The sequence below is a fragment of the Oncorhynchus kisutch genome, linkage group LG6 (genome assembly GCF_002021735.2).
Source record: "Oncorhynchus kisutch isolate 150728-3 linkage group LG6, Okis_V2, whole genome shotgun sequence".
In the NCBI taxonomy this organism is placed as follows: Eukaryota; Metazoa; Chordata; class Actinopteri; order Salmoniformes; family Salmonidae; genus Oncorhynchus; species Oncorhynchus kisutch.
Window position 1 is genome coordinate 14,129,445 of NC_034179.2, and position 27,642 is coordinate 14,157,086.

Here is a 27,642-nt window from a genome sequence, read left to right on the forward strand (position 1 = left end):
GGCAGGTAAATTCCACATGACCATTTAGCCACGATAATTAGGCTTCTCCAAGCTCTGATGCTGCTGATGGTCATTAGTAGCCTACCAAACTGGCTAACTGCCTGGTACTCAGCACTCTATTGTCCCTCTAATGACTCTGACATCAATGCAAATCTAATCGAAATCTAATCAAACACTTCATGAAAGCTCATGTTGCACAACATTTCTATAGGCTATGTAATTCCGGGAGAAAACAGAGTGATGGCCTCTTAAAAAGAGGAGAATTCTATCAGCTTTCTATAGGCTAGGCCTACTATAGTTATTTCTCAACTTTCCTAATATTAAGCACATTGCTTACATTTACAACAGGAGTATAGCCTACCTGGCTGGCATGAAGATAAACCAGGGGGAAAAGCGGCCTCCTTTTGCTATTTAAGTGCGTAGATGACATGGATTTTTTTCCCCTGCTTCAATACAGGTGCTTGATAATGGTCCATTCTAAATCAAAACAAATGTCACATATATTATTTAGTATATTTAAAGACAAGATTAAATCAAGAATAGTTTGATGGGTGACAATTTCAGCCTATCACTTGTAAATTGTATATTATCACTTGTGAATGATGCCCAACATAAGAAACAATGCCTTTTTTTCGACTTGTTTCGAATCATAGTCGCACACCTCATGTAGCCTAGCCCATAGGTCTATATGTTTTAATAAGGTTAGTATCACACCTCATGTAGCCTAGCCCATAGGCCTATATGTTTTAATAAGGTTAGTATCACACCTCATGTAGCCTAGCCCATAGGCCTATATGTTTCAATAAGGTTAGTATCACACCTCATGTAGCCTAGCCCATAGGCCTATATGTTTTAATAAGGTTTGTATCACAACTAAAGTGGCCAAATAACTTCTTAAAATTGAGCACATTTACAAAGGGTGTAGAGCCTAACTAGCATTCATAAGCAGCGTGTGAGTTTCAAGTTTGGGGAAGATAATTTTCACCATAAATATGCACCGTTATAATAAAAGCATTACATGCATAATTGCATTTTGCGGTCACTTTTGATAATGGTGTTTTCCTGCTGATGGAACATTCCTACTTTGAAGAATCTCAGGCAGCATGTAGCCTAGTGGTTAGAGCGTTGGTCCAATAGCCGGAAGGTTGCTAGATCAAATCCCCGAGCTGACAAGGTACAAATCTGTCGTTCTACCCACTGTTTCTAGGCAGTCATTGAAAATAAGAATTTGTTCTTAACTGACTTGCAGAGTTAAATAAAAGGTCATTTTTATATATTTTTTAAAATATCAAATATATTTGGATTGTTTGACATATTTTTGGTTACTACATGATTCCACATGTTATTTAATAGTTTTGATGTCTTCACTATAATTCTATAATGTAGAAAATAGTAAACATAAAGAAAAACTCTTGAATGAGTAGGTGTGTCCAAACTTTTGACTGGTACTGTATGTGTGCTCTCTAAGGTCAGTCAGTGAACGCCGTAATAGGAAAACTGCCAGGGCACTACAACATTTACAAATTGCACCTTTTGCATTCTACTATTACAACTCTCAACAGCAGAAAGTTGAAAGCCTGAATGAGTTCCTAAAAAAAAAAGTTTCATTATTTTTAAGTCGGGACCCGCAGTCCATATTGATCCGGTTCTGGGTCCGGACCGCAGTCCGTATTGATCCGGTTCTGGCTCCGGACCGCGGTCCGTATTGATCCGGTTCTGGGTCCGGACCGCAGTCCGTATTGATCCGGTTCTGGCTCCGGACCGCGGTCCGTATTGATCCGGTTCTGGGTCCGGACCGCAGTCCGTATTGATCCGGTTCTGGCTCCGGACCGCAGTCCGTATTGATCCGGTTCTGGCTCCGGACCGCGGTCCGTATTGATCCGGTTCTGGGTCCAGAGTGCGGTCTGTCACTTGCGTGATGTATTGTTGTCTTTACCTTCTTGCCCTTTGTAGTGTTCTCTGTGCCCAACAATGTTTGTACCCTGTTTTGTGCTGCTACCATGTTGTGCTGCTGCCATGTGTTGCTATCATGTTATTGTTGTGTTGTGTTGCTACCAAGCTATGTTGTCATCTTAGGTCTCTCTTCATGTAGTGTTGTCTCTCTTGTCGTGATGTGTGTTTTGTCCTATATTTTTAACACCCCATCACATGATCCCTCTGACACCCCATCCCAACAGGGCTGTGACTGTAATACCTAAGCTAACCAATAAAAATATTTACTTGACCAGCAAGGAATTATTGCCCCAAATATATTCAAACACTTGGCCTACATGCTAATTTGCTGGCAAATATGTAAGTCACACAACTTAACTACCACTTTCAAAGATCCCCAGTGAACTGAACCACATTCCTCTGAGTCTGGTAGCTAATGAAGGCCTAATGAAAGCCATGTGATGTTTGAAAGGAGCCTTTTCTCACACAGCCTGCCAGGTTATCATGGCTGCTGATTTCTCTAGCAGGAAGAGGGGAGGAGGTAGAGAGAGAGATGCCAGCTACACGTAAAGGAGAATGGAGGGAAACAGAGCAGAGAAAGAGAAGGGATGTAACAGGAAGAAAAGCACACCAGAAGGTTTTGGCGGAGGGTCAAGAACCATACAGCAAGCTATACCTGGATCCTTCCCAACAATGGAGGAATAAGAGGAACAAACATGGGAGCAGTTCACAAAGGCAACGGCTAGGAGCTTTACAGTATGTCAATAACACAATCAAATCCAACAGGGGGCAATTCCATGGTAACAGAGTGACACTGACACTTTAAATGTATGTCAAACAAAAAACAATGATTGCGAAGTTAAACCAACCATATAACTCTATACACAAGTACTACATTGAACAATTTCCACAAAAACACATTTACTGAAAGAAGTGCAGATGCAAAGTATTTGAACTGAATGACGGCACAAACAGCACAAAGCATCATTCTGGATTCAACAGCTGACTAGTAAAAAAATGCATGAAAGTAAAGCATGGTTGGGGTTTTTATCCTGAGCTGTTGAGACTCCTTTCTTGAATTTAGCCAAATTTGACACAGCTTTGGTTTTCTAGGACAGCTAGGGAGCTGGTCATATGGCATTTTAGGGACATCATGTCACTTGACCTCGCTTTTAACCTTTACTTGAGCCTTTCCAGAAATTAGAATTACACCAACAATGAAAGCAATTGTCTGAGGATGGTGCTGGACCATCTGATATGTAAAGTAAAAGGGAACAGTTCGTCACAAGTCATGTGACATGATTGTCTTGGACACAAGGTTCTAGGCATAACCACCTCTAACCAACCACATTGTTACATCATAGACACTGACAACATTTCCTTCAACATGAACACAAATTGGTTCGGTGCCTAATTATTTTCAAGTCACATACATTGACACAGAGATGCCAAAGATTTTAATAACTAACCCAAAATAGACCAGAGCCTGTCGTTTCCAATTGGAGCAAATTTATCAAAGTGGGCAGAACAAACAAGGAGGTGGGCAGAGCCAAGCACAAGCTAGTGAGATTCTATTGGCGCATTCTAGCATTTAATTGCATATTTCCTTTAGGGAACGCCTACTCTTAAGTGTGCGTGTGCAATAACTCAATTCGTCCTGGCACTTTGGGTGAAGTCTACAAAACGGAGTCCACTCTGTTTGTTATAATTTTGGAAACAGAAAACTGTACGGACATCAAATGTTTCATCAATGAGAAAATTAGCAGAATGTTGGAAGAAATCCATCTCGCGCCATCTTCTCCCACTGCCAGACACTGGGCTTCCTCTCATCACCATATCTGGTAGTGAGTGGAAACGCCAAACGGATGCTTCACATTTATACATCGAGTGAAATATCTGTGGCGATATTGTAGATGCACCCAGGCAGAAATTCAACACACACAGTATATGTTTGTTTATTAAAATCTCCATTAGCTTTTACAGAAGCAGCACCTACTGTTCCTGGGGTCCAAGTATGGGACAGTTAGACAGTCACATGCATGAACGGACAATCAGACTGGAACACACAATACACTGGCTGAAACTGAATAAACAATCCACTTTAACGGTTGCACTGACATATTCACACAAGAAGACGTTGTTTCATGTTGCTGTCTCACACCCTGACACCCTGCTCTGTTCCCCTGCTCCTTATAAAGGCTGTTTTGTCAAGGCTTTCCCTCTCCCTCTCTGAACTGAAACACAAGCTGCTGATGTTTCCTCCCTCTTGCCTCCATCTCTCCCCTACATCTCTCTCTCTCTCTCTCCTCCCCCCCCCCCCCCCCCCGTCTCACTCTCACATCCATATATGGGAAGAAAGCAAATGGGGGTTGTTCTGATTGCCAAGCTGATGCATCAAGAACCAGTTTCTGTCTTCTGTTCTGTTGGCTTAGCTGTTGTCATGTCAGTTGGGTCTCACCATGAAAACACCATCTATCTATCCCTCCAGAGAGACCATGTTAAGATTTCTAGATGTTCAACATATTGACAAAAATGACTGTCTGGGCTGTTAATAAAGCCTCTCAGTGGTCATCAGTCAGTGTATTCGAGAAGTTCGGCTAGGGTCTGCTTTGCTCACTGTTCAGCTGCTGGAGTAGTTTGGTTACTAAAGTTTGGCTAATCAGCTGCCACTGCCTTTCAACAGTCGTCAGCTGTGTCTTCAGTCCCGACGCTGCAGGGGGACTCTCTTATCTCTTTGTGCCCTTGTCTGTCGCTCTCCCTACAGCTGAACTGGCTGCTTTAAGGCCTGCCGGGCCAGCTGAGCTCTCCTCCTCTAAGTGCCTCTCATCTCACTAAAGATAGACAGGGACTGGGACTGTGAGCAGTCAGGCTTGCATATTCGCTAGTTTCAACCACATTTACAGCAGTGATTTCAAAGGCAGTGAGAAAAAGAAAGCGAGAGAGACACAGACAGAGAGACACCGTGGTTACAGTTGAGCTTGGGACAGTCAAGTCACGAGTGGCAGTGCACAAAAGAAAGAGAGGAGGGGGAGAGAAAGAGAGAGGCAGAGAGAGACAGTGACAGTCACTGAATCACATTGTGCCGGTAATGATAACCATCTCATTTTGAACCTAGAGAACTCAGCCACATGCACAAGCTTGACTGGCTTAGGGTGATTTCTGGCTATTCATAAAGACATCCTACACACATCATAAGCTAATAAACTGTATTGTGTGGAAGACTGAGAAACTGCATGAAGATCTGTACCCATATCTGTATGTGTTGGCCTGGCCTACACCCTTTCCCTGTAAGAAAGGTTGCATAATACAATCAATCAATGAACAGCACATGCCAACACTGACACTGAAACTCCCTTCCCATAGCTGAAAGACCAGGTGGTGTGCTCAGCTACTTCAGGGGTACAGTAATAGCACACACACTATGTGTCTGTCTGCATAGAGAACAAGGACAGGTGTCTTATATCCACACAGGTGACATCCTGCAGGCGAACACCTGACTACCTTGTTCAGCAGGTACAATTAGCCCAGAGTACCACCTGTGAATGTTCTCTGGGGAAAGCCTTGTCCTGTCATGACCTGACTCCTGTCCATGCCTGGCTGTCAACAGATGCCACTGCTAGGCTGACTGGACAAGGGGGTAACAATGCAACAACAGTAAGGCCTGTCTATACCTGAAGTAACACAATTCAAGGCTACATGGCCAGCTATTAATTTGCACAAAGGAAAATTACTGAAATTCTGCAGCCTGGTATATTATTCAAAACACCTGCACACAGTCAACAACAACTCCACCAAACACTGATCAAATACCACTTTAGGAAAGAGCTTTCCTCCACTGGGGCTCCCGAAGCAGGTTTTTATGCAAATATTTGAATATAGTTCAGGATAATGGGGAGGAGGGTGCGTGACAAGCTGCATAGTTGTTTTGTCGACTGCTGCTTGTATTTCAGATGAGTGAACAAACCTCACCTGGTCTGGCTACGTTGCCATGACTACCGCTATGCGAGTACCCTGATGTCATTTGTTAGTCATCAGGGGGCCACCAGCTAGGTGGCTAAGTATTAATCTGCCAAGGCCGATTATGGAATTTAATACCAAGCAACTAGCTAAAGTAGCTATCTTTTAAGTCCCCTTCATTTGTAAATAACGCTAACTTAAGGTTAGCACGATTATTTGAACAAATAACGTTAGCAAACAAATAACGTTAGCTAAACATCCATCTAACACACGATTGAGTGCAATAAACTGTACAGTAGCTGCCTGGGTAGAGCTAAGTTAACTAGCTAACGTAGATAGTTACCGAGAAAAACAACCATCATTACCTCTAGTTAGCAGATAGCCCGCTAGCCTAGCTGACGCGTTAGCTACCTAACTCTGCTTTCTCCAGCCAACTTAAGTTGAAGGAAGACTAACGTTATATATCTAACTAGCTTACGTTACTGACTAGCTACTGTCTAGTTTGGACATAAAACCAAATATAACTAAATCTGTGATAAAACCTTTCGCAAAACTTGGCCTTCATTGTGATGCACAAGCCTTGAACGTTGACGTTCGTCCAGCAGCCCACTGCACTGTCGGAGCTAGCAGACGCATTAGCTTCAAATTATCCTGTTCAAAGAAGACAACATATTTATTGAAAACAAATATGCATGTAAGTGTCAAATATCTTACCTTTGTCCATAATTGTGTTTTATTCCAAAGACGGTTGACATAACATTGCACAAATTAGCTTGCTACTTCTGCAACAACATTCCTTCTGTAAACAGAACCCAAACCCCACTGTAACGGCGCATGCGCAGCACAATGCCCTGGTTGTCAAAGTGTAGCCGTGCAAAATAAATAAAAATTAGTCTATATGAGAAAATTAAGAGGCACTGAGTGTCTGAGAAAAATCGAATGGAGTGTCAAATAAGTATTCTGCATAGGATTCAGGCATACCAGTAATGACACGGTGAACAATGCATCACCAGAAAATGTGGATGATGAACATATGGTTCTTCTTCTTCTAGGATATCATGGCGGTCTGCAATCAAACGTTTAAAGTGCATGCCGCCACCTACTGTGTTGGAATGTACGATCAATCAACTTCTACCACACCCTCCACCGAAACCCATTAAACGTTATCTACAATCAGGTTTTCCCAAACTGTGGTCTGCCAAATAATAATATGATTCACATAAAACATTTATTTTACAAAAATAATAAAATAAAATGAAACCATCTAGTGTTCTACGAAATAACAACACAGTGTCAAATACAGGTAGCCAAGTCAAATAATTAACATCCAATCACATTATCCGTTACTTTCCAGCGGGAATTCCACGAACGTATGTTGCCAAACGTAGCTGCTGCTCATTCCGTTTGCTCGAAAATGTATGAATGGTTAAAAACAGTTAGGCCCGCGTCCATAGAGACACATACCGGCTCTACTGGTCGTACTGCTACTACCAGCAGTACTACACTATGGCCCATTCCTCAATGCAGATCTCCTCTAGAGCAGTGATGTTTTGGGGCTGTTGCTGGGCAATACGGACTTTCAACTCCCTCCAAAGATTTTCTATGGGGTTGAGAACTGGAGACTGGCTAGGCCACTCCAGGACCTTGAAATGCTTCTTACGAAGCCACTCCTTCGTTGCCCAGGCGGTGTGTTTGGGATCATTGTCATGCTGAAAGACCCAGCCACGTTTCATCTTCAATGCCCTTGCTGATGGAATGAGGTTTTCACTCAAAATCTCACGATACATGGCCCCATTCATTCTTTCCTTTACACGGATCAGTCGTCCTGGTCCCTTTGCAGAAAAACAGCCCCAAAGCATGATGTTTCCACCCCCATGCTTCACAGTAGGTATGGTGTTCTTTGGATGTATGGTGTTCTTTGTCCTCCAAACACGACGAGTTGAGTTTTTACCAAAAAGTTATATTTTGGTTTCATCTGACCATATGATATTCTCCCAATCTTCTTCTGGATCATCCAAATGCTCTCTAGCAAACATCAGACGGGCCTGGACATGTACTGGCTTAAGCAGGGGGACACGTCTGGCACTGCAGGATTTGAGTCCCTGGCGGCGTAGTGTGTTACTGATGGTAGGCTTTGTTACTTTGGTCCCAGCTCTCTGCAGGTCATTCACTAGGTCCCCCCGTGTGGTTCTGGGATTTTTGCTCACCGTTCTTGTGATCATTTTGACCCCACGGGGTGAGATCTTGCGTGGAGCCCCAGATCAAGGGAGATTATCAGTGGTCTTGCATGTCTTCCATTTCCTAATAATTGCTCCCACAGTTGATTTCTTCAAACCAAGCTGCTTACCTATTGCAGATTCAGTCTTCCCAGCCTGGTGCGGGTCTACAATTTTGTTTCTGGTGTCCTTTGACAGCTCTTTGGTCTTGGCCAAAGTGGAGTTTGCAGTGTGACTGTTTGAGGTTGTGGACAGGTGTCTTTTATACTGATAACAAGTTCAAACAGGTGCCATTAATAAAGGTAACGAGTGGAGGACAGAGGAGCCTCTTAAAGAAGAAGTTACAGGTCTGGGAGAGCCAAAAATCTTGCTTGTTTGTAGGTGACCAAATACTTATTTTCCACCATAATTTGCAAATAAATTCATAAAAAATCCTACAATGTGATTTTCTGGAGAAAAAAAATCTCATTTTGTCTGTCATAGTTGAAGTGTACCTATGATGAAAATTACAGGCCTCTCATCTTTTTAAGTGGGAGAACTTGCACAATTGGTGGCTGACTAAATACTTTTTTGCCCCACTGTACATCCATGATACATCAGTCTGCACTGTAGTTCTACCAATCTGTTTTCTGCATATGATACATCATGACTGATCCTGTATCTCTGAGCCTCTCTAGCCTCTCTGTAACAAGGAACACACCAGGCAGGTCCGAGATACTGTTGTGAAGAAGTTTAAAGCCGGATTTGGATACAAAAAGATTTCCCAAGCTTTAAACATCCCAAGGAGCACTGTGCAAGCGATAATATTGAAATGGAAGGAGTATCAGACCACTGCAAATCTACCAAGACCTGGCCGTCCCTCTAAACTTTCAGCTCATACAAGGAGAAGACTGATCAGAGATGCAGCCAAGAGGCCCATGATCACTCTGGATGAACTGCAGAGATCTACAGCTGAGGTGGGAGACTCTGTCCATAACAATCAGTCGTATATTGCACAAATCTGGCCTTTATGGAAGAGTGGCAAGAAGAAAGCCATTTCTTAAAGATATCCATAAAAAGTGTCGTTTAAAGTTTGCCACAAGCCACCTGGGAGACACACCAAACATGTGGAAGAAGGTGCTCTGGTCAGATGAAACCAAAATTGAACTTTTTGGCAACAATGCAAAATGTTATGTTTGGCGTAAAAGCAACACAGCTCATCACCCTGAACACACCATCCCCACTGTCAAACATGGTGGTGGCAGCATCATGGTTTGGGCCTGCTTTTCTTCAGCAGGGAAGACCTGCGACTGGGACGGAGATTTGTCTTCCAACAAGACAATGATCCAAAACATAAAGCAAAATCTACAATGGAATGGTTCAAAAATAAACATATCCAGGTGTTAGAATGGCCAAGTCAAAGTCCAGACCTGAATCCAATCGAGAATCTGTGGAAAGAACTGAAAACTGCTGTTCACAAATGCTCTCCATCCAACCTCACTGAGCTCGAGCAGTTTTGCAAGGAGGAATGGGAAAACATTTCAGTCTCTCGATGTGCAAAACTGATAGAGACATACCCCAAGCGACTTACAGCTGTAATCGCAGCAAAAGGTGGCAATACAAAGTATTAACTTAAGGGGGCTGAATAATTTTGCACGCCCAATTTTTCAGTTTTTGATTTGTTAAAAAAGTTTGAAATATCCAATAAATGTCGTTCTACTTCATGATTGTGTCCCACTTGTTGTTGATTCTTCACAAAAAAATAACAGTTTTATATCTTTATGTTTGAAGCCTGAAATGTGTCAAAAGCTCGCAAAGTTCAAGGGGGCCGAATACTTTCGCAAGGCACTGTAAAACACCACAGTGCATATGGGACAAATTCTCTAACATTGAAACTAAGGAAGACTTTCTCAAACCTCGGCATCACTGATAAGCTTTCACTTGTTTGACCCTCTTTCCTACTGATTAACCTTTTGGCCTTAATCACTCTGCCTTCCTTCCCATTCTCTTTAATATCAACTGTGGACGTAGATATTGGGACCCCAGTGAAGACCTCTCAATCTAGCATTATCACCAGGGACATGGCTTTTAATCTTCTTCCCATTAAGCTTTTCCACTTTCAGAATCTCCTCTTGCTGAGCCTGTCTACCACACAATGTTAACAATCTACCATTTCCAATGAAACAAGCTCATTTCACTTCACCGACCTCTTTCTCTATGAGTTAGTTGGATAGGGATAGGGTGTGAGGCCTTGTGGTCTCATCAAACACCACTTTCCACACCAACACATCACTACTATTGCTTCCTACCTTGGTCCTCTTTATGCTTTCTTTACTAGACGCTCCACTGCTTTCTGCATCATGATCTCTCTTCTTCCTATGTCTTTCCACTACAGAGCATTCTGGTCCTTGACCCTCATCCTCCCGCTCCATACCATCAGTACTGACACACATATTGTTCTCATTCCAGCACAGCTGTTGCTTCACCATCTCTTTCTGCATTTCCTCTCACACTCCCCTCTGAACATATGGTTCTTGTTGCAAATTGGTGCAACTCCCCTCCGCCATCAAAACCCTGAGGAGACATTGTATCAGAATCTAAATTCAGGTTCGGCAACACCATGGTAAAGGCCATGTAACGCTAGTTCTTCCTGTCAAGGCTTATTTCATCATGTTCCTGGACTAAAGAGTGAAATGTTACCTCAGAAAACTCTGTATCTATCTCTGGTATATTCTGTTGAAATAGAGCTGGAGGGGAAGTGTGTACAATAGGAAATCGTAGCAATAGACACAGGCAGCCCACCAGGGGGAGCCAATCACACTTGTTCTGAAGCTTTATGAATATTTAACCTTTTGTTTATTAACTAGTCCAGTCATTTAAGATAAAATTCTTATTTACAATTGTGCACACCCAATGGGACTCCAAAATCACAGCCAGTTGTAATACAGCCTGGAATCGAACCAGGGTGTCTGTAATGATGCCTCTCGCACTGAGATGCCGTGTCTTAGACCGCTGTGCCTCTTGGGAGCCCAGAATATGGGCCCAGATCCGAAGTCCTCTAAGCAGTTGAGACAGGACACATATTTTGTGTTTGTTTTTCATTTATTGTAGCATGCAAAGTTTCAGGTACTGACATCTCCCTCTGATTTCACAGGTCTGCCTGGTCCATCAAAAAAGTATCTGAGTATTCTGCTTGGCCAAGCTGTCAGTGCAGGAGCAAATAGTACACAAAGACAACCAACAGGTCAGGCAGTTGGCTGGTCACATCTGAACACAATCAATACTTCAAACTAAGAATACGGTTCAGGATATTGCCTTGCAATGCAGGGAAACCTTTCACAAAGTGATATTTCAAATGAAATAAATGGAATACATATTATTCATTTAGACATTTTTTTATGCTGTCTCAGCCAGTTTCATCATTCTGAAACCTTTATTTGTCCCTCTATATCAGTATTTATTTAAATATCTCATTACATTTTGTTGTATAAACGAGCAGTTAGTCCATCTAACGATGGTGCCAGCCGTGTACAATAATGATGGATGTGTGCACCATCTTGTATTTCATTTACATTTCAATCGAACAATAGATTTGCTAAGAAAATGTCTAATACAGACATAAATATTCAAACATCAGTTCCGTCATAGTTGTACAATTGACAAACAGGCAAATGTTTTCACCTTACAAGACCATCCTCGGCTAACTTTGACTATTCAGAAAATGTTCAAAATTCAACTGAAGAAGCAGACTTGACTTATCCATAGTGAATTACTACAACTCAACCAATGATGGTAGTAAGTAATAATGATAATAATACATTGATCGTGATCAATAATAAAGCATTTCAGAAGCAGTAAACAGTCAAATGCTGCAGGCTAAAATACTTGGCGTGGCCACACAGTGGGCATGTGCAGAACACTTACAGCGCTGAGTGTGTTGTATCACAACTACAGAATCATGTACTTCCTCCTTCGCCATGACAACAAGAGGGACTAGCATGCATGACCTGGGGGCACTGGCTGGATAGTGGGTAGTAAGAACATCTAGCAATGATGACGTGGGAAGTGCAGTGCGATCAGATCATTACACCAGTGAGTCATTAGACAGGCACTGGAACACTCTGGGAACTCTACCTACATAACTCCCTGTTCTTAAATGTGCCCATTCCCTTCCCCACTGGGTAATACTATTGGTATTGAATCTAAACATAAACACATTATAGCAAATTATAAATCCCTCCTTAGCACATTTATGTGGTGAAAAGTTACATTAAACTATATTCATTAATGTAAATATTTGCGCTCATGACCCATAATATTCAGTGCTGAAGATGTGTTCAGGGGTGTAATCATTAGCCAAACAGTTGCAAAATATTACGTTTTGCAACTAAAATGAGAGTTTCTATTGTACAAATGCAGGTATGTCCCTCCTCGTTTGGTTCCGTTTGCTTCCTGCAACAGAATCAGCGTAATGAGTAAACCCTTTATCAGTAGCTTAGCAACATAAATCCTCCATCACTAAGGGCTGCAGAGACTAGGCTCTAGCACTCCCTGCTGAAACAAACCTAAACTACAGGAGCCAGATAGATTGGTCTAGAATCACAACACTACCCTTGAACTTGACCAGGTTCTAAACCTTAATAGACTCCCTGGTCCTGCCCACATCTTATACCCAAAGGCCCCTATCCCCTAAAGGGCCCTGTTCACCATTAGACAACAATGGACTCTGCTGATTGATTGTACACAATATGACACTAAGACAATTTCTTAAGTGAAAGTCTGAAACAGGAACAGAAGAGCAACAGAAATACAGTAGCCTGTCAGTAATGCTTAGAGAATGGATATACTGTATGTCTATATATGTATGGGGCAGTCCTTAAGAATTATCAATCACTGGTCAAGTTGTCTCACTTAGCCTGTCTGCTTCCTTTCAGACCGTAACAAAATAAACCCTATTATAAATAGGAGAGTTTATCTAAGTGCTGCAAGTTAACACATAGCGTCACCCGAATCTCTTCACCCCTACAGGCAGGAGAAGACAGCAAACAGAACATTCAGTGCACAAAACTGCAGTAAAATAACACTGACCCTTTTAGGCCAATGCATGACCCTCGGTAGCGATCACATAATGATGATGGACTGTATTCGTTAGACCGTTAACCAGCAGTGAAAAGACTGCTCGAAACATGAATATAGAGACAGACTGATGGATCGGTTTCATTTCTTCCCAAAAATTACGACCAACAACGAATCAAAACAGAGATCCCGATACAAAATATTTTGACAAACAACTTCACGGAAGTTAGCAATTGCTTCAAAGAAAATAACAAAATATTTGTGAAAAGTTTGAACAGGGACAGAACTAAACAAAGACAGCATGAGGGAACACAATAATCACCTGGTGGTTTGTTGACAATCTGTCATAGTAAACACAGGTTATGAGTTTGATGCACAGAACCAAAAAGAGCTGCAACAACCAGTTTACATTGTGAGTATATGTCATGTGATTACAGTGTACAGATATCTGTAAGTATGACGTATCATTTCAACACAGCAGATCACTATAATTCAATCCCTGGCTGCAGTTGCACAGAGGATGGCAATACATGATGGTGCCAGAACCACTGAATACTGAAATCTGTTGAATATATCAAGGATTGTTGATACATGTTTTACTATTTGGTGTTTTTAACATATTAACCCCATTGTAGAGACTAAATATGAAGAGATATTTGACCAACATAAAAAAGGCCACAGTTGTGCATACACGTGAGTGTGGTGACATCTGATTGATCGTCATCGTCTTGAATCTCATCTATGAAATGCTTGAGACCAACAAATGACACGTCACACAGGATAACACGGCCAAGCCTTAGGAACCTTTGATAGGCTACTACAATGTCTAAAGTAGATGGGAGTTGGACTAGAGCAACATCTAGTGTTGGTAACCTCCATCTCTTCCTGTTCATCGTCCTCTTTTAAGACCTACAAACCCTGTTCAATTAGCGCTATTTATTTTCAAAGTAAAGACTTTGAATTTTTCGAGAGGCAAATATCCTTCCTATGACTACAAATGCATAGTAATGTGCTGTTATTGTCATCAGCTCAATGTCAACAGATGCTGATCGCATACACACACACAACAGTGCTGAACACCTTTGTTACCTTGGAAACATTGTAGAACTAACAAAAAGAAAACTATTGGATGCCATGTGAAGCATGATAAACACCATCGTCACCATCATTATAGGAAGTGGAGAGCGAGCAGCACACCCAAACAAACACTTGATCAAAAAAAGACCCTGCCGAGATGAGAAAAGAGTAAATACGACGGAGGCTACTGGTGTGAATGTGTGTGTGTGTATCTGAACTATACATCTCTATTTGTCATGTTTGAAACAACACTACCTGTGGTTTAAAGTAGCATACTGTATATAATATGCCCTCAGACTGGTGATATTAGTGGGGTGAGACCTTATCGCTGTCTGATGATACAGGCCTATACAACCCTAAGATGTTACTGTGACAGCAGGTGTAGGAGCTGTGTAGCGCTGGGCCGGTACCACTGCTCGGGGCCACCGCTTCGGGACCCCTAGGCGTGGCGGTGAGGTGTGTTTGCCCTCTCAGTTCCCGTTGAGCAGCATCTCAGGGCCTGTGTTAGGGCAAGGGCCCATGTCCCCCAGTCTCAGAGGGCCGGTCCTCATCATCAGCTTCCCCACGCTGAGGCCTCCTGAGCCCAGACCTCCAGGGGAGAGAGACCTCCTGGAACACAGATGCAGTATGAGCTCTGATCAGTAACCACTGAGTAGAAGAGATCTCTGCCTTTATAGTCCTTGTCAGAAATAGAGAAGCTGCAGTAAGGGAACAGTTGTTTATTTTATGCTGCACTTACTCACCCAAGTGTAGGCCTATCTGATGTGTGTATGACCATGTTATGACCATGCCTGCCAAAAATAATTACCCTCAGGGATAAATAAAGGTTATTGAATTGAATGTTTGCGATGAGGAAGAAACCACATCAATATTGAGCCTTGCTACTGGTGTGTTTAGTGTTTACTTGTCTCACGTTGCCAGACATCGGTTGAGCCTAGTTGTTGACCGAGCTCACCTGAAGGCCATCTTCTTCAGCAGTTGAGCTTCCATCTTGTCTGCTGACAGCTTGTCTGTCTGTGTCCTCATGGGTTCACTGCTGGGAGGGGTGAGGAGGTGGGGCTCTCTCAGCTCCAGGGGCTTCTAAGACAACCAGAGAAAAAGTCAGACGGAGAGAGTAGACATGGAAAACATATTTGATGTAACCAACTAACTACATTACAAATTCAGATGTTGCAATATTCCACCACTTTACAGATCCCAGATCATCCCTTATGGGACACAGACGCCAATCAATCAATTAATCAATCAGTCAATAATGAAATCAACCAATCAGACACATAGAGACGTCACTGCACCTCAGACTGTTGACTGTTGTCCTGCAGGACAGTGTCCTCTACGTCTAGTACAGACAGCTCCAGTTCTACGTCTCTGTCCAGTTGATGCTCTGTCGTGTCTTTACAGTAGTCAGTCTGCAGCATGTCTCCGGCACCAACCTTCTCTCCACTGCTGAAGGACCGCCGAAGGGAGGCTAGCTGTTCACTGTTGACATACAGGAATGGTGGCAATTTAAGATTATCTACAATATCTTCATTGTATGTGCTGCTTCAGATATGCAACATTACAGTAAAACAGTGGCTTTTTTACTGTATGGTACTGCATTGTATTGTACTGTACTGTTATCACGTGTATTCTGACTGAAATGATGTAAATAGCTGATGTACTGACAGCAGAATGAGAGATTGTGGAGTACAGAACAGAGGACTAGATTCTCCTCTCCAATCAAAGCTACAGAGAGACTGTTAGTCAGAGTCAGAGGGGGTTACAGAAGAGAACGTGAGCAGCAAGCAACGACAGACCTGAGAGATGCTCTATGTTTAGTCTGAGGAGAGAACTGACTGCAGCACAATGAGAGAGGAGAGGAAAGAGAAGAGAGGAAAGAGAAGAGAAGGGGAGAGGAGAGAGGAAAGAGAAGAGAAGAGGAGAGGAGAGAGGAAAGAGAAGAGGAGAGGAAAGAGGAAAGAGAAGAGGAGAGTAAAGAGAAGAGTAGGGGAGAGGAGAGAGGAAAGAGTAGAGAAGAGGAGAGGAGAGAGGAAAGAGAAGAGGAGAGGAAAGAGGAAAGAGAAGAGGAGAGGAAAGAGAAGAGTAGGGGAGAGGAGAGAGGAAAGAGAAGAGAAGGGGAGAGAAGAGTAGAGAGGAAAGAAGAGGAGAGGAAAGAGAAGAGTAGGGGAGAGGAGAGAGAAGGGGTGAGAGGAAAGAGAAGAGAAGAGAAAAGAGAAGAGAAGGAGAGAGGAAAGAGAAGGGGAGGGGAGAGGAGAGGAGGAGTGGAGAGGAGAGAGGAAAGAGAAGGGGAGAGGAGAGAGAAGAGGAGAAGAGAGGAAAGAGAAGGGGAGGGGAGAGGAGAGGAGGAGTGGAGAGGAGAGAGGAAAGAGAAGGGGAGGGGAGAGGAGACAGGAAAGAGAAGGGGAGAGGAGAGAGAAGAGGAGGAGAGGAGAGAGAAGGGGAGAGGAGAGAGAAGAGGAGGAGTGGAGAGGAGAGAGAAGAGGAGGAGTGGAGAGGAGAGAGAAGAGGAGGAGTGGAGAGGAGAGAGAAGAGGAGGAGTGGAGAGGAGAGAGAAGGGGAGAGGGGAGAGAGGAGAGAGAAGGGGAGAGGAGAGAGAAGAGGAGGAGTGGAGAGGAGAGAGAAGGGGAGAGGAGAGAGAAGAGGAGAGAGAAGGGGAGAGGAGAGAGAAGAGGAGGAGTGGAGAGAAGGGGAGAGGAGAGAGAAGGGGAGAGGAGAGAGAAGAGGAGGAGTGGAGAGGAGAGGGTGAAAACAACACTTCCAACACAGTCATGATGAGCAAGCAAATTCTCAGCTGCATACATACAATAGGACCTCGAAGTAAAAAGACAAGATAAGAAAGACAAGATAAAAAAGACAAGGTATAAAAGATAAGATAAAAAGACAAGATAAAAAGACAAGATATAAAAATAAATAAATAAAATAATAAAACAGGACAATGCCTTTGTTTAGCGTGAAGAGAGAAAGGGGGGATGGCTCTACACGGTATATAGTATAGTATAATATAGTATAGTATTATATAGTAGTATATAGTATAGTATTATATAGTATTTTATAGTATAGCATTATATAGTATAGTATTACATTGTATTATATAGTATATCATATTTTATAGTATTATATAGTATAGTATTATATAGTAGTATATAGTATAGAATCCATACTGTACCCCTCTAGGAAACTGGAGTGGCTGGAAGAGTCAGACCCCCCGGAGCTCCACCTGTAGTCCCCATGGCCAATGTGTGGACCATAATCTGTTAGAACCAGAGATTTACAATAACAACATTGAGCAAAACTATTATAATACATTTTCCCACCCTTGTCAACACTATGCTTAAGTGAATGCATGGGAGAGCTGGCTGCAGTGAACCACGGCTCTGCTGAGAGCTGGTTGCATTCAGAGACTGGCCTGGAGATGAAAGAACTTTCATTTATATCCCAAAACACATGTTAAGAGGATTCTGCTCTGTGGTAGCCTAGCAGCCGGTCCAAAACACATGTTAAGAGGATTCTACTCTGTGCTAGCCTAGCAGCCGGTCCAAAACACATGTTAAGAGGATTCTGCTCTGTGCTAGCCTAGCAGCCGGTCCAAAACACATGTTAAGAGGATTCTGCTCTGTGCTAGCCTAGCAGCCGGTCCTAAAACACATGTTAAGAGGATTCTGCTCTGTGCTAGCCTAGCAGCCGGTCCTAAAACACATGTTAAGAGGATTCTGCTCCGTGCTAGCCTAGCAGCCGGTCCCAAATCACATGTTAAGAGGATTCTGCTCTGTGCTAGCCTAGCAGCCGGTCCTAAAACACATGTTAAGAGGATTCTGCTCTGTGCTAGCCTAGCAGCCGGTCCTAAAACACATGTTAAGAGGATTCTGCTCTGTGCTAGCCTAGCAGCCGGTCCAAAACACATGTTAAGAGGATTCTGCTCTGTGCTAGCCTAGCAGCCGGTCCAAAACACATGTTAAGAGGATTCTGCTCTGTGCTAGCCTAGCAGCCGGTCCAAAACACATGTTAAGAGGATTCTGCTCTGTGCTAGCCTAGCAGCCGGTCCAAAACACATGTTAAGAGGATTCTGCTCTGTGCTAGCCTAGCAGCCGGTCCAAAACACATGTTAAGAGGATTCTGCTCTGTGCTAGCCTAGCAGCCGGTCCAAAACACATGTTAAGAGGATTCTGCTCTGTGCTAGCCTAGCAGCCTGTCCTAAAACACATGTTAAGAGGATTCTGCTCTGTGCTAGCCTAGCAGCCGGTCCAAAACACATGTTAAGAGGATTCTGCTCTGTGCTAGCCTAGCAGCCGGTCCAAAACACATGTTAAGAGGATTCTGCTCTGTGCTAGCCTAGCAGACGGTCCTAAAACACATGTTAAGAGGTTTCTGCTCTATGCTAGCCTAGCAGCCAGTCCTAAAACACATGTTGAGAAGATTCTGCTCTGTGCTAGCCTAGCAGCCGGTCCAAAACACATGTTAAGAGGATTCTGCTCTGTGCTAGCCTAGCAGCTGGACCTAAAACACATGTTAAGAGGATTCTGCTCTGTGCTAGCCTAGCAGCTGGACCTAAAACACATGTTAAGAGGATTCTGCTCTGTGCTAGCCTAGCAGCCGGTCCAAAACACATGTTAAGAGGATTCTGCTCTGTGCTAGCCTAGCAGCTGTTCCTAAAACACATGTTAAGAGGATTCTACTCTGTGCTAGCCTAGCAGCCAGTCCAAAACACATGTTAAGAGGATTCTGCTCTGTGCTAGCCTAGCAGCCGGTCCAAAACACATGTTAAGAGGATTCTGCTCTGTGCTAGCCTAGCAGCCAGTCCAAAACACATGTTTAGAGGATTTTGCTCTGTGCTAGCCTAGCAGCTGGTCCTAAAACACATGTTGAGAGGATTCTGCTCTGTGCTAGCCTAGCAGCTGGTCCTAAAACACATGTTAAGAGGATTCTGCTCTGTGCTAGCCTAGCAGCCGGTCCTAAAACACATGTTAAGAGGATTCTGCTCTGTGCTAGCCTAGCAGCCGGTCCTAAAACACATGTTAAGAGGATTCTGCTCTGTGCTAGCCTAGCAGCCGGTCCAAAACACATGTTAAGAGGATTCTGCTCTGTGCTAGCCTAGCAGCCGGTCCAAAACACATGTTAAGAGGATTCTGCTCTGTGCTAGCCTAGCAGCCGGTCCAAAACACATGTTAAGAGGATTCTGCTCTGTGCTAGCCTAGCAGCCGGTCCAAAACACATGTTAAGAGGATTCTGCTCTGTGCTAGCCTAGCAGCCGGTCCAAAACACATGTTAAGAGGATTCTGCTCTGTGCTAGCCTAGCAGCCGGTCCAAAACACATGTTAAGAGGATTCTGCTCTGTGCTAGCCTAGCAGCCGGTCCAAAACACATGTTAAGAGGATTCTGCTCTGTGCTAGCCTAGCAGCCGGTCCAAAACACATGTTAAGAGGATTCTGCTCTGTGCTAGCCTAGCAGCCGGTCCTAAAACACATGTTAAGAGGATTCTGCTCTGTGCTAGCCTAGCAGCCGGTCCAAAACACATGTTAAGAGGATTCTGCTCTGTGCTAGCCTAGCAGCCGGTCCAAAACACATGTTAAGAGGATTCTGCTCTGTGCTAGCCTAGCAGCCGGTCCTAAAACACATGTTAAGAGGATTCTGCTCTATGCTAGCCTAGCAGCCGGTCCTAAAACACATGTTGAGAAGATTCTGCTCTGTGCTAGCCTAGCAGCCGGTCCAAAACACATGTTAAGAGGATTCTGCTCTGTGCTAGCCTAGCAGCCGGTCCTAAAACACATGTTAAGAGGATTCTGCTCTATGCTAGCCTAGCAGCCGGTCCTAAAACACATGTTGAGAAGATTCTGCTCTGTGCTAGCCTAGCAGCCGGTCCAAAACACATGTTAAGAGGATTCTGCTCTGTGCTAGCCTAGCAGCTGGACCTAAAACACATGTTAAGAGGATTCTGCTCTGTGCTAGCCTAGCAGCCGGTCCAAAACACATGTTAAGAGGATTCTGCTCTGTGCTAGCCTAGCAGCCGGTCCTAAAACACATGTTAAGAGGATTCTGCTCTGTGCTAGCCTAGCAGCCGGTCCTAAAACACATGTTAAGAGGATTCTGCTCCGTGCTAGCCTAGCAGCCGGTCCCAAAACACATGTTAAGAGGATTCTGCTCTGTGCTAGCCTAGCAGCCGGTCCTAAAACACATGTTAAGAGGATTCTGCTCTGTGCTAGCCTAGCAGCCGGTCCTAAAACACATGTTAAGAGGATTCTGCTCTGTGCTAGCCTAGCAGCCGGTCCAAAACACATGTTAAGAGGATTCTGCTCTGTGCTAGCCTAGCAGCCGGTCCAAAACACATGTTAAGAGGATTCTGCTCTGTGCTAGCCTAGCAGCCGGTCCAAAACACATGTTAAGAGGATTCTGCTCTGTGCTAGCCTAGCAGCCGGTCCAAAACACATGTTAAGAGGATTCTGCTCTGTGCTAGCCTAGCAGCCGGTCCAAAACACATGTTAAGAGGATTCTGCTCTGTGCTAGCCTAGCAGCCGGTCCAAAACACATGTTAAGAGGATTCTGCTCTGTGCTAGCCTAGCAGCCGGTCCTAAAACACATGTTAAGAGGATTCTGCTCTGTGCTAGCCTAGCAGCCGGTCCAAAACACATGTTAAGAGGATTCTGCTCTGTGCTAGCCTAGCAGCCGGTCCAAAACACATGTTAAGAGGATTCTGCTCTGTGCTAGCCTAGCAGCCGGTCCTAAAACACATGTTAAGAGGATTCTGCTCTATGCTAGCCTAGCAGCCGGTCCTAAAACACATGTTGAGAAGATTCTGCTCTGTGCTAGCCTAGCAGCCGGTCCAAAACACATGTTAAGAGGATTCTGCTCTGTGCTAGCCTAGCAGCTGGACCTAAAACACATGTTAAGAGGATTCTGCTCTGTGCTAGCCTAGCAGCTGGACCTAAAACACATGTTAAGAGGATTCTGCTCTGTGCTAGCCTAGCAGCCGGTCCAAAACACATGTTAAGAGGATTCTGCTCTGTGCTAGCCTAGCAGCTGTTCCTAAAACACATGTTAAGAGGATTCTACTCTGTGCTAGCCTAGCAGCCAGTCCAAAACACATGTTAAGAGGATTCTGCTCTGTGCTAGCCTAGCAGCCGGTCCAAAACACATGTTAAGAGGATTCTGCTCTGTGCTAGCCTAGCAGCCAGTCCAAAACACATGTTTAGAGGATTCTGCTCTGTGCTAGCCTAGCAGCTGGTCCTAAAACACATGTTGAGAGGATTCTGCTCAGTGCTAGCCTAGCAGCTGGTCCTAAAACACATGTTAAGAGGATTCTGCTCTGTGCTAGCCTAGCAGCCGGTCCTAAAACACATGTTAAGAGGATTCTGCTCTGTGCTAGCCTAGCAGCCGGTCCTAAAACACATGTTAAGAGGATTCTGCTCTGTGCTAGCCTAGCAGCCGGTCCAAAACACATGTTAAGAGGATTCTGCTCTGTGCTAGCCTAGCAGCCGGTCCAAAACACATGTTAAGAGGATTCTGCTCTGTGCTAGCCTAGCAGCCGGTCCAAAACACATGTTAAGAGGATTCTGCTCTGTGCTAGCCTAGCAGCCGGTCCAAAACACATGTTAAGAGGATTCTGCTCTGTGCTAGCCTAGCAGCCGGTCCAAAACACATGTTAAGAGGATTCTGCTCTGTGCTAGCCTAGCAGCCGGTCCAAAACACATGTTAAGAGGATTCTGCTCTGTGCTAGCCTAGCAGCCGGTCCTAAAACACATGTTAAGAGGATTCTGCTCTGTGCTAGCCTAGCAGCCGGTCCAAAACACATGTTAAGAGGATTCTGCTCTGTGCTAGCCTAGCAGCCGGTCCAAAACACATGTTAAGAGGATTCTGCTCTGTGCTAGCCTAGCAGCCGGTCCTAAAACACATGTTAAGAGGATTCTGCTCTATGCTAGCCTAGCAGCCGGTCCTAAAACACATGTTGAGAAGATTCTGCTCTGTGCTAGCCTAGCAGCCGGTCCAAAACACATGTTAAGAGGATTCTGCTCTGTGCTAGCCTAGCAGCCGGTCCTAAAACACATGTTAAGAGGATTCTGCTCTATGCTAGCCTAGCAGCCGGTCCTAAAACACATGTTGAGAAGATTCTGCTCTGTGCTAGCCTAGCAGCCGGTCCAAAACACATGTTAAGAGGATTCTGCTCTGTGCTAGCCTAGCAGCTGGACCTAAAACACATGTTAAGAGGATTCTGCTCTGTGCTAGCCTAGCAGCCGGTCCAAAACACATGTTAAGAGGATTCTGCTCTGTGCTAGCCTAGCAGCCGGTCCTAAAACACATGTTAAGAGGATTCTGCTCTGTGCTAGCCTAGCAGCCGGTCCTAAAACACATGTTAAGAGGATTCTGCTCCGTGCTAGCCTAGCAGCCGGTCCCAAAACACATGTTAAGAGGATTCTGCTCTGTGCTAGCCTAGCAGCCGGTCCTAAAACACATGTTAAGAGGATTCTGCTCTGTGCTAGCCTAGCAGCCGGTCCTAAAACACATGTTAAGAGGATTCTGCTCTGTGCTAGCCTAGCAGCCGGTCCAAAACACATGTTAAGAGGATTCTGCTCTGTGCTAGCCTAGCAGCCGGTCCAAAACACATGTTAAGAGGATTCTGCTCTGTGCTAGCCTAGCAGCCGGTCCAAAACACATGTTAAGAGGATTCTGCTCTGTGCTAGCCTAGCAGCCGGTCCAAAACACATGTTAAGAGGATTCTGCTCTGTGCTAGCCTAGCAGCCGGTCCAAAACACATGTTAAGAGGATTCTGCTCTGTGCTAGCCTAGCAGCCGGTCCAAAACACATGTTAAGAGGATTCTGCTCTGTGCTAGCCTAGCAGCCGGTCCTAAAACACATGTTAAGAGGATTCTGCTCTGTGCTAGCCTAGCAGCCGGTCCAAAACACATGTTGGGGCAGCAGGGTAGCCTAGTGGTTAGAGCGTTGGACTAGTAACCGGAAGGTTGCAAGTTCAAACCCCCGAGCTGACAAGGTACAAATCTGTCGTTCTACCCCTGAACAGGCAGTTAACCCACTGTTCCTAGGCCGTCATTGAAAATAAGAATTTGTTCTTAACTGACTTGCCTGGTTAAATAAAGGTTAAATAAATATATAAAACATTACAAGAGAGGTATAATATCTTATTCCTTTACATTTGAACTCCAACCCCCCACTTCCTCCCCCATCCCCTCCTTACCTCTGAAGTTGATGGGGATGGTGCTGTTGCTTCCCTGGCAGGCTGTGGCCTGGACCGGGTCGGTGGTGTGGTATCCTGTACGGGAGGCGCGGGATATCACCCCCCATTTGGAGATGATAGGCCCTTCTCCAAACGGTATGATGGGCCCCTCTCCAAACGGTATGCTGGGGTCCTCGTCTTTCAGACGGCGGTAGGGCTCAAACGGTATGCTGGGGTCCTCGTCTTTCAGACGGCGGTAGGGCTCAAACGGTATGCTGGGGTCCTCGTCTTTCAGACGGCGGTAGGGCTCAAACGGTATGCTGGGGTCCTCGTCTTTCAGACGGCGGCAGGTTTCAAACGGTATGCTGGGGTCCTCGTCTTTCAGACGGCGGTAGGGCTCAAACGGTATGCTGGGGTCCTCGTCTTTCAGACGGCGGTAGGGCTCAAACGGTATGCTGGGGTCCTCGTCTTTCAGACGGCGGTAGGTTTCAAACGGTATGCTGGGGTCCTCATCTTTCAGACGGCAGTAGGGCTCAAACGGTATGCTGGGGTCCTCGTCTTTCAGACGGCGGTAGGGCTCAAACGGTATGCTGGGGTCCTCATCTTTCAGACGGCGGTAGGGCTCAAACGGTATGCTGGGGTCCTCGTCTTTCAGACGGCGGTAGGGCTCAAACGGTATGCTGGGGTCCTCGTCTTTCAGACGGCGGTAGGGCTCAAACGGTATGCTGGGGTCATCGTCTTTCAGACGGCGGTAGGGCTCAAACGGTATGCTGGGGTCATCGTCTTTCAGATGGCGGTAGGGCTCAAACGTGTGTAGCCACCGCGTCCTTTCACCATTGTCTACTTCCTGAAAGACAAAGCATTAGTAGAAAACATAGACATTTTAATTTGTTAGTGTAGATAATGTCACAGTAATTGCCTAATTTGTCATGTGATGCTAGACTATATTGTTATGTTCTGTAGGATCTATATGTGTCTGTGTGGCTGTTTGGTTGAATTAAGAAGGCATGTTGTGAGACCCACTAAGTTTTTGGAGCGGGAGTGAGCTGAGGCCTTGTGATGCTCTGGTTCAAAGGGGCTGATGCAGGTACTGATGGTTCCACAGGACCAGGGAGAGTAGTGGGACAGATTCTCCTCTCCACGGAACTTACAGTTCATACACTGACCACCACCACCGTCATCATGCTAGAGAGAGAGAGAGAAAGAAAGACCGAAAGAAAGAACAAGAGAGAGAGGGAAAGAGAGAGAGAGAGACACATATTTGAAATGTCTTTATTCTTTTGGAACTTTTGTAGGTGTAATGTTTACTGTAGATTTTTTATTGTTTATTTCTCTTTTGTTTATTATCTATTTCACTTGCTTTGGCAATGTTAACATATGTTTCCCATGACAATAAAGCTTAAATTAAATTGAATTGAAATTGAGAGAGAGAGAAGAGAGGGGGGGCGGGGGATAATGGAGGGATGGGGATGGGGGACAGAGAGAATATGGGGGGAGAGAGTTATGAGGACTCCCAAACACAAACTGCGACTCTCTATGCTGTAGCTACCAGTTGCCAAGCAACAGTCACAGTCTAAAATAGCTTTGGATTCAACACAGCTTTTGGGCCAGAATCAAAAACACAAACAACATATACAGTACTGTTATAAGTCAGCATTCTTTACCTTGATTTCATGGGGTAACAGAGTGGAGAAAACTGATTACAGTATGCCTTTTATACTTGTGCTATACACAAACGTTCTCTTTCTCTCCTGGTCTCTCTTTCTCTCTGTCTTTCTCTCCCTGTTCGTCTCTCTTTCTCTCTGTCTTTCTCTCCCTGTTCGTCTCTCTTTCTCTGTCTTTCTCTCCCTGTCCGTCTCTCTTTCTCTCCCTGTCCGTCTCTCTCTCTCTCTGTCTTTCTCTCCCTGTCCGTCTCTCTTTCTCTGTCTTTCTCTCCCTGTTCGTCTCTCTTTCTCTCTGTCTTTCTCTCCATGTCCGTCTCTCTTTCTCTCTGTCTTTCTCTCCCTGTCCGTCTCTCTTTCTCTGTCTTTCTCTCCCTGTCCGTCTCTCTTTCTCTCTGTCTTTCTCTCCCTGTTCGTCTCTCTTTCTCTCTGTCTTTCTCTCCATGTTCGTCTCTCTTTCTCTCTGTCTTTCTCTCCCTGTCCGTCTCTCTTTCTCTCTGTCTTTCTCTCCCTGTCCGTCTCTCTTTCTCTCTGTCTTTCTCTCCCTGTTCGTCTCTCTTTCTCTCTGTCTTTCTCTCCCTGTTCGTCTCTCTTTCTCTCTGTCTTTCTCTCCCTGTTCGTCTCTCTTTCTCTCTGTCTTTCTCTCCCTGTCCGTCTCTCTTTCTCTCTGTCTTTCTCTCCCTGTTCGTCTCTCTTTCTCTCTGTCTTTCTCTCCCTGTCCGTCTCTCTTTCTCTCTCTCTGTCTCTCCCTTTCTCTCCCTGTCCGTCTCTCTTGCTCTCTGTCTTTCTCTCCCTGTTTGTCTCTCTTTCTCTCTGTCCTTCTCTCCCTGTTTGTCTCTCTTTCTCTCTGTCCTTCTCTCCCTGTTTGTCTCTCTTTCTCTCTGTCCTTCTCTCCCTGTTTGTCTCTCTTTCTCTCTGTCCTTCTCTCCCTGTTTGTCTCTCTTTCTCTCTGTCCTTCTCTCCATGTTTGTCTCTCTTTCTCTCTGTCTTTCTCTCCCTGTTTGTCTCTCTTTCTCTCTGTCTTTCTCTCCCTGTTCGTCTCTCTTTCTCTCTGTCTTTCTCTCCCTGTCCGTCTCTCTTTCTCTCTCTCTGTCTCTCCCTTTCTCTCCCTGTCCGTCTCTCTTGCTCTCTGTCTTTCTCTCCCTGTTTGTCTCTCTTTCTCTCTGTCCTTCTCTCCCTGTTTGTCTCTCTTTCTCTCTGTCCTTCTCTCCCTGTTTGTCTCTCTTTCTCTCTGTCCTTCTCTCCCTGTTTGTCTCTCTTTCTCTCTGTCCTTCTCTCCCTGTTTGTCTCTCTTTCTCTCTGTCCTTCTCTCCATGTTTGTCTCTCTTTCTCTCTGTCCTTCTCTCCCTGTTTGTCTCTCTGTCCTTCTCTCCATGTTTGTCTCTCTTTCTCTCTGTCTTTCTCTCCCTGTCCGTCTCTCTTTCTCTCTGTCTTTCTCTCCCTGTTCGTCTCTCTTCTCTCTGTCTTTCTCTCCCTGTCCGTCTCTCTTTCTCTCTCTCTGTCTCTCCCTTTCTCTCCCTGTCCGTCTCTCTTGCTCTCTGTCTTTCTCTCCCTGTTTGTCTCTCTTTCTCTCTGTCCTTCTCTCCCTGTTTGTCTCTCTTTCTCTCTGTCCTTCTCTCCCTGTTTGTCTCTCTTTCTCTCTGTCCTTCTCTCCCTGTTTGTCTCTCTTTCTCTCTGTCCTTCTCTCCCTGTTTGTCTCTCTTTCTCTCTGTCCTTCTCTCCATGTTTGTCTCTCTTTCTCTCTGTCCTTCTCTCCCTGTTTGTCTCTCTGTCCTTCTCTCCATGTTTGTCTCTCTTTCTCTCTGTCTTTCTCTCCCTGTCCGTCTCTCTTTCTCTCTGTCTTTCTCTCCCTGTTCGTCTCTCTTTCTCTCTGTCTTTCTCTCCCTGTCCGTCTCTCTTTCTCTCTCTCTGTCTCTCCCTTTCTCTCCCTGTCCGTCTCTCTTTCTCTCTGTCTTTCTCTCCCTGTTTGTCTCTCTTTCTCTCTGTCTTTCTCTCCCTGTTCGTCTCTCTTTCTCTCTGTCTTTCTCTCCCTGTTTGTCTCTCTTTCTCTCTGTCTGTCTTTCTCTCTCTCTCTCTCCCTTTCTCTCCCTGTTTGTCTCTCTTTCTCTGTCTTTCTCTCCCTGTCCGTCTCTCTCTCTCTCTCTCTCTCCCTGTCCGTCTCTCTCTCCCTGTATCTCTCTCTCCCTGTCCGCCTCTCCCTCTCTCTCCCTGTCCGTCTCTCCCTCTCTCTCCCTGTTCGTCTCTCTTTCTCTCTCTCTGTCTCTCCCTTTCTCTCCCTGTCCGTATCTCTCTCTCTCTCTCTCTCTCTCTCTCTCTGTCTCTCTTTCTCTCTGTCTGTCTTTCTCTCTCTCTGTCTCTCCCTTTCTCTCCCTGTCCGTATCTCTCTCTCTCTCTCTCTCTCTCTCTCTCTCTGTCTCTCTTTCTCTCTGTCTGTCTTTCTCTCTCTCTGTCTCTCCCTCTCTCTCTCTCCTGTTCGTCTCTCTTTCTCTCTGTCTGTCTTTCTCTCTCTCTGTCTCTCCCTCTCTCTCTCTCTCCCTGTTCGTCTCTCTTTCTCTCTGTCTGTCTTTCTCTCTCTCTGTCTCTC

The 27,642-nt window shown here is 44.9% G+C and overlaps 2 protein-coding genes across 7 annotated transcripts in view; both read right to left on the reverse strand.

Annotated features, from left to right (window-relative positions):
* The window catches only part of LOC109893632 (rab GTPase-activating protein 1-like), a 154,160-nt gene extending 147,270 nt beyond the window's left edge, over window positions 1-6,890 (reverse strand). The window contains exons 1-2 of one of the 3 annotated variants that reach the window (XM_031826238.1): window positions 6,604-6,710; window positions 362-477 (exon numbers count right to left, since the gene is read on the reverse strand). The gene's annotated coding sequence lies outside the window, so the exon portion shown is untranslated. Of the gene's footprint in view, window positions 1-361; window positions 478-6,603 lie in introns of all 3 variants that reach the window. The other 2 variants (XM_031826237.1, XM_031826239.1) reach the window with 2 other exon arrangements.
* A 4,277-nt stretch (window positions 6,891-11,167) lies between these two features.
* LOC109893633 (roquin-2) overlaps window positions 11,168-27,642 on the reverse strand; it is a 46,754-nt gene continuing 30,279 nt past the window's right edge. For 3 of the 4 annotated variants that reach the window (XM_031826244.1, XM_031826240.1, XM_031826241.1), the window contains exons 14-19: window positions 24,421-24,582; window positions 23,419-24,244; window positions 17,404-17,488; window positions 15,533-15,716; window positions 15,193-15,317; window positions 11,168-14,846 (exon numbers count right to left, since the gene is read on the reverse strand). In XM_031826244.1, coding sequence (XP_031682104.1) covers window positions 14,708-14,846; window positions 15,193-15,317; window positions 15,533-15,716; window positions 17,404-17,488; window positions 23,419-24,244; window positions 24,421-24,582 — 1,521 coding nt within the window. In that variant the 3' untranslated portion in view covers window positions 11,168-14,707. The remainder of the gene's footprint in view (window positions 14,847-15,192; window positions 15,318-15,532; window positions 15,717-17,403; window positions 17,489-23,418; window positions 24,245-24,420; window positions 24,583-27,642) is intronic. The other variant, XM_031826243.1, reaches the window with a different exon arrangement.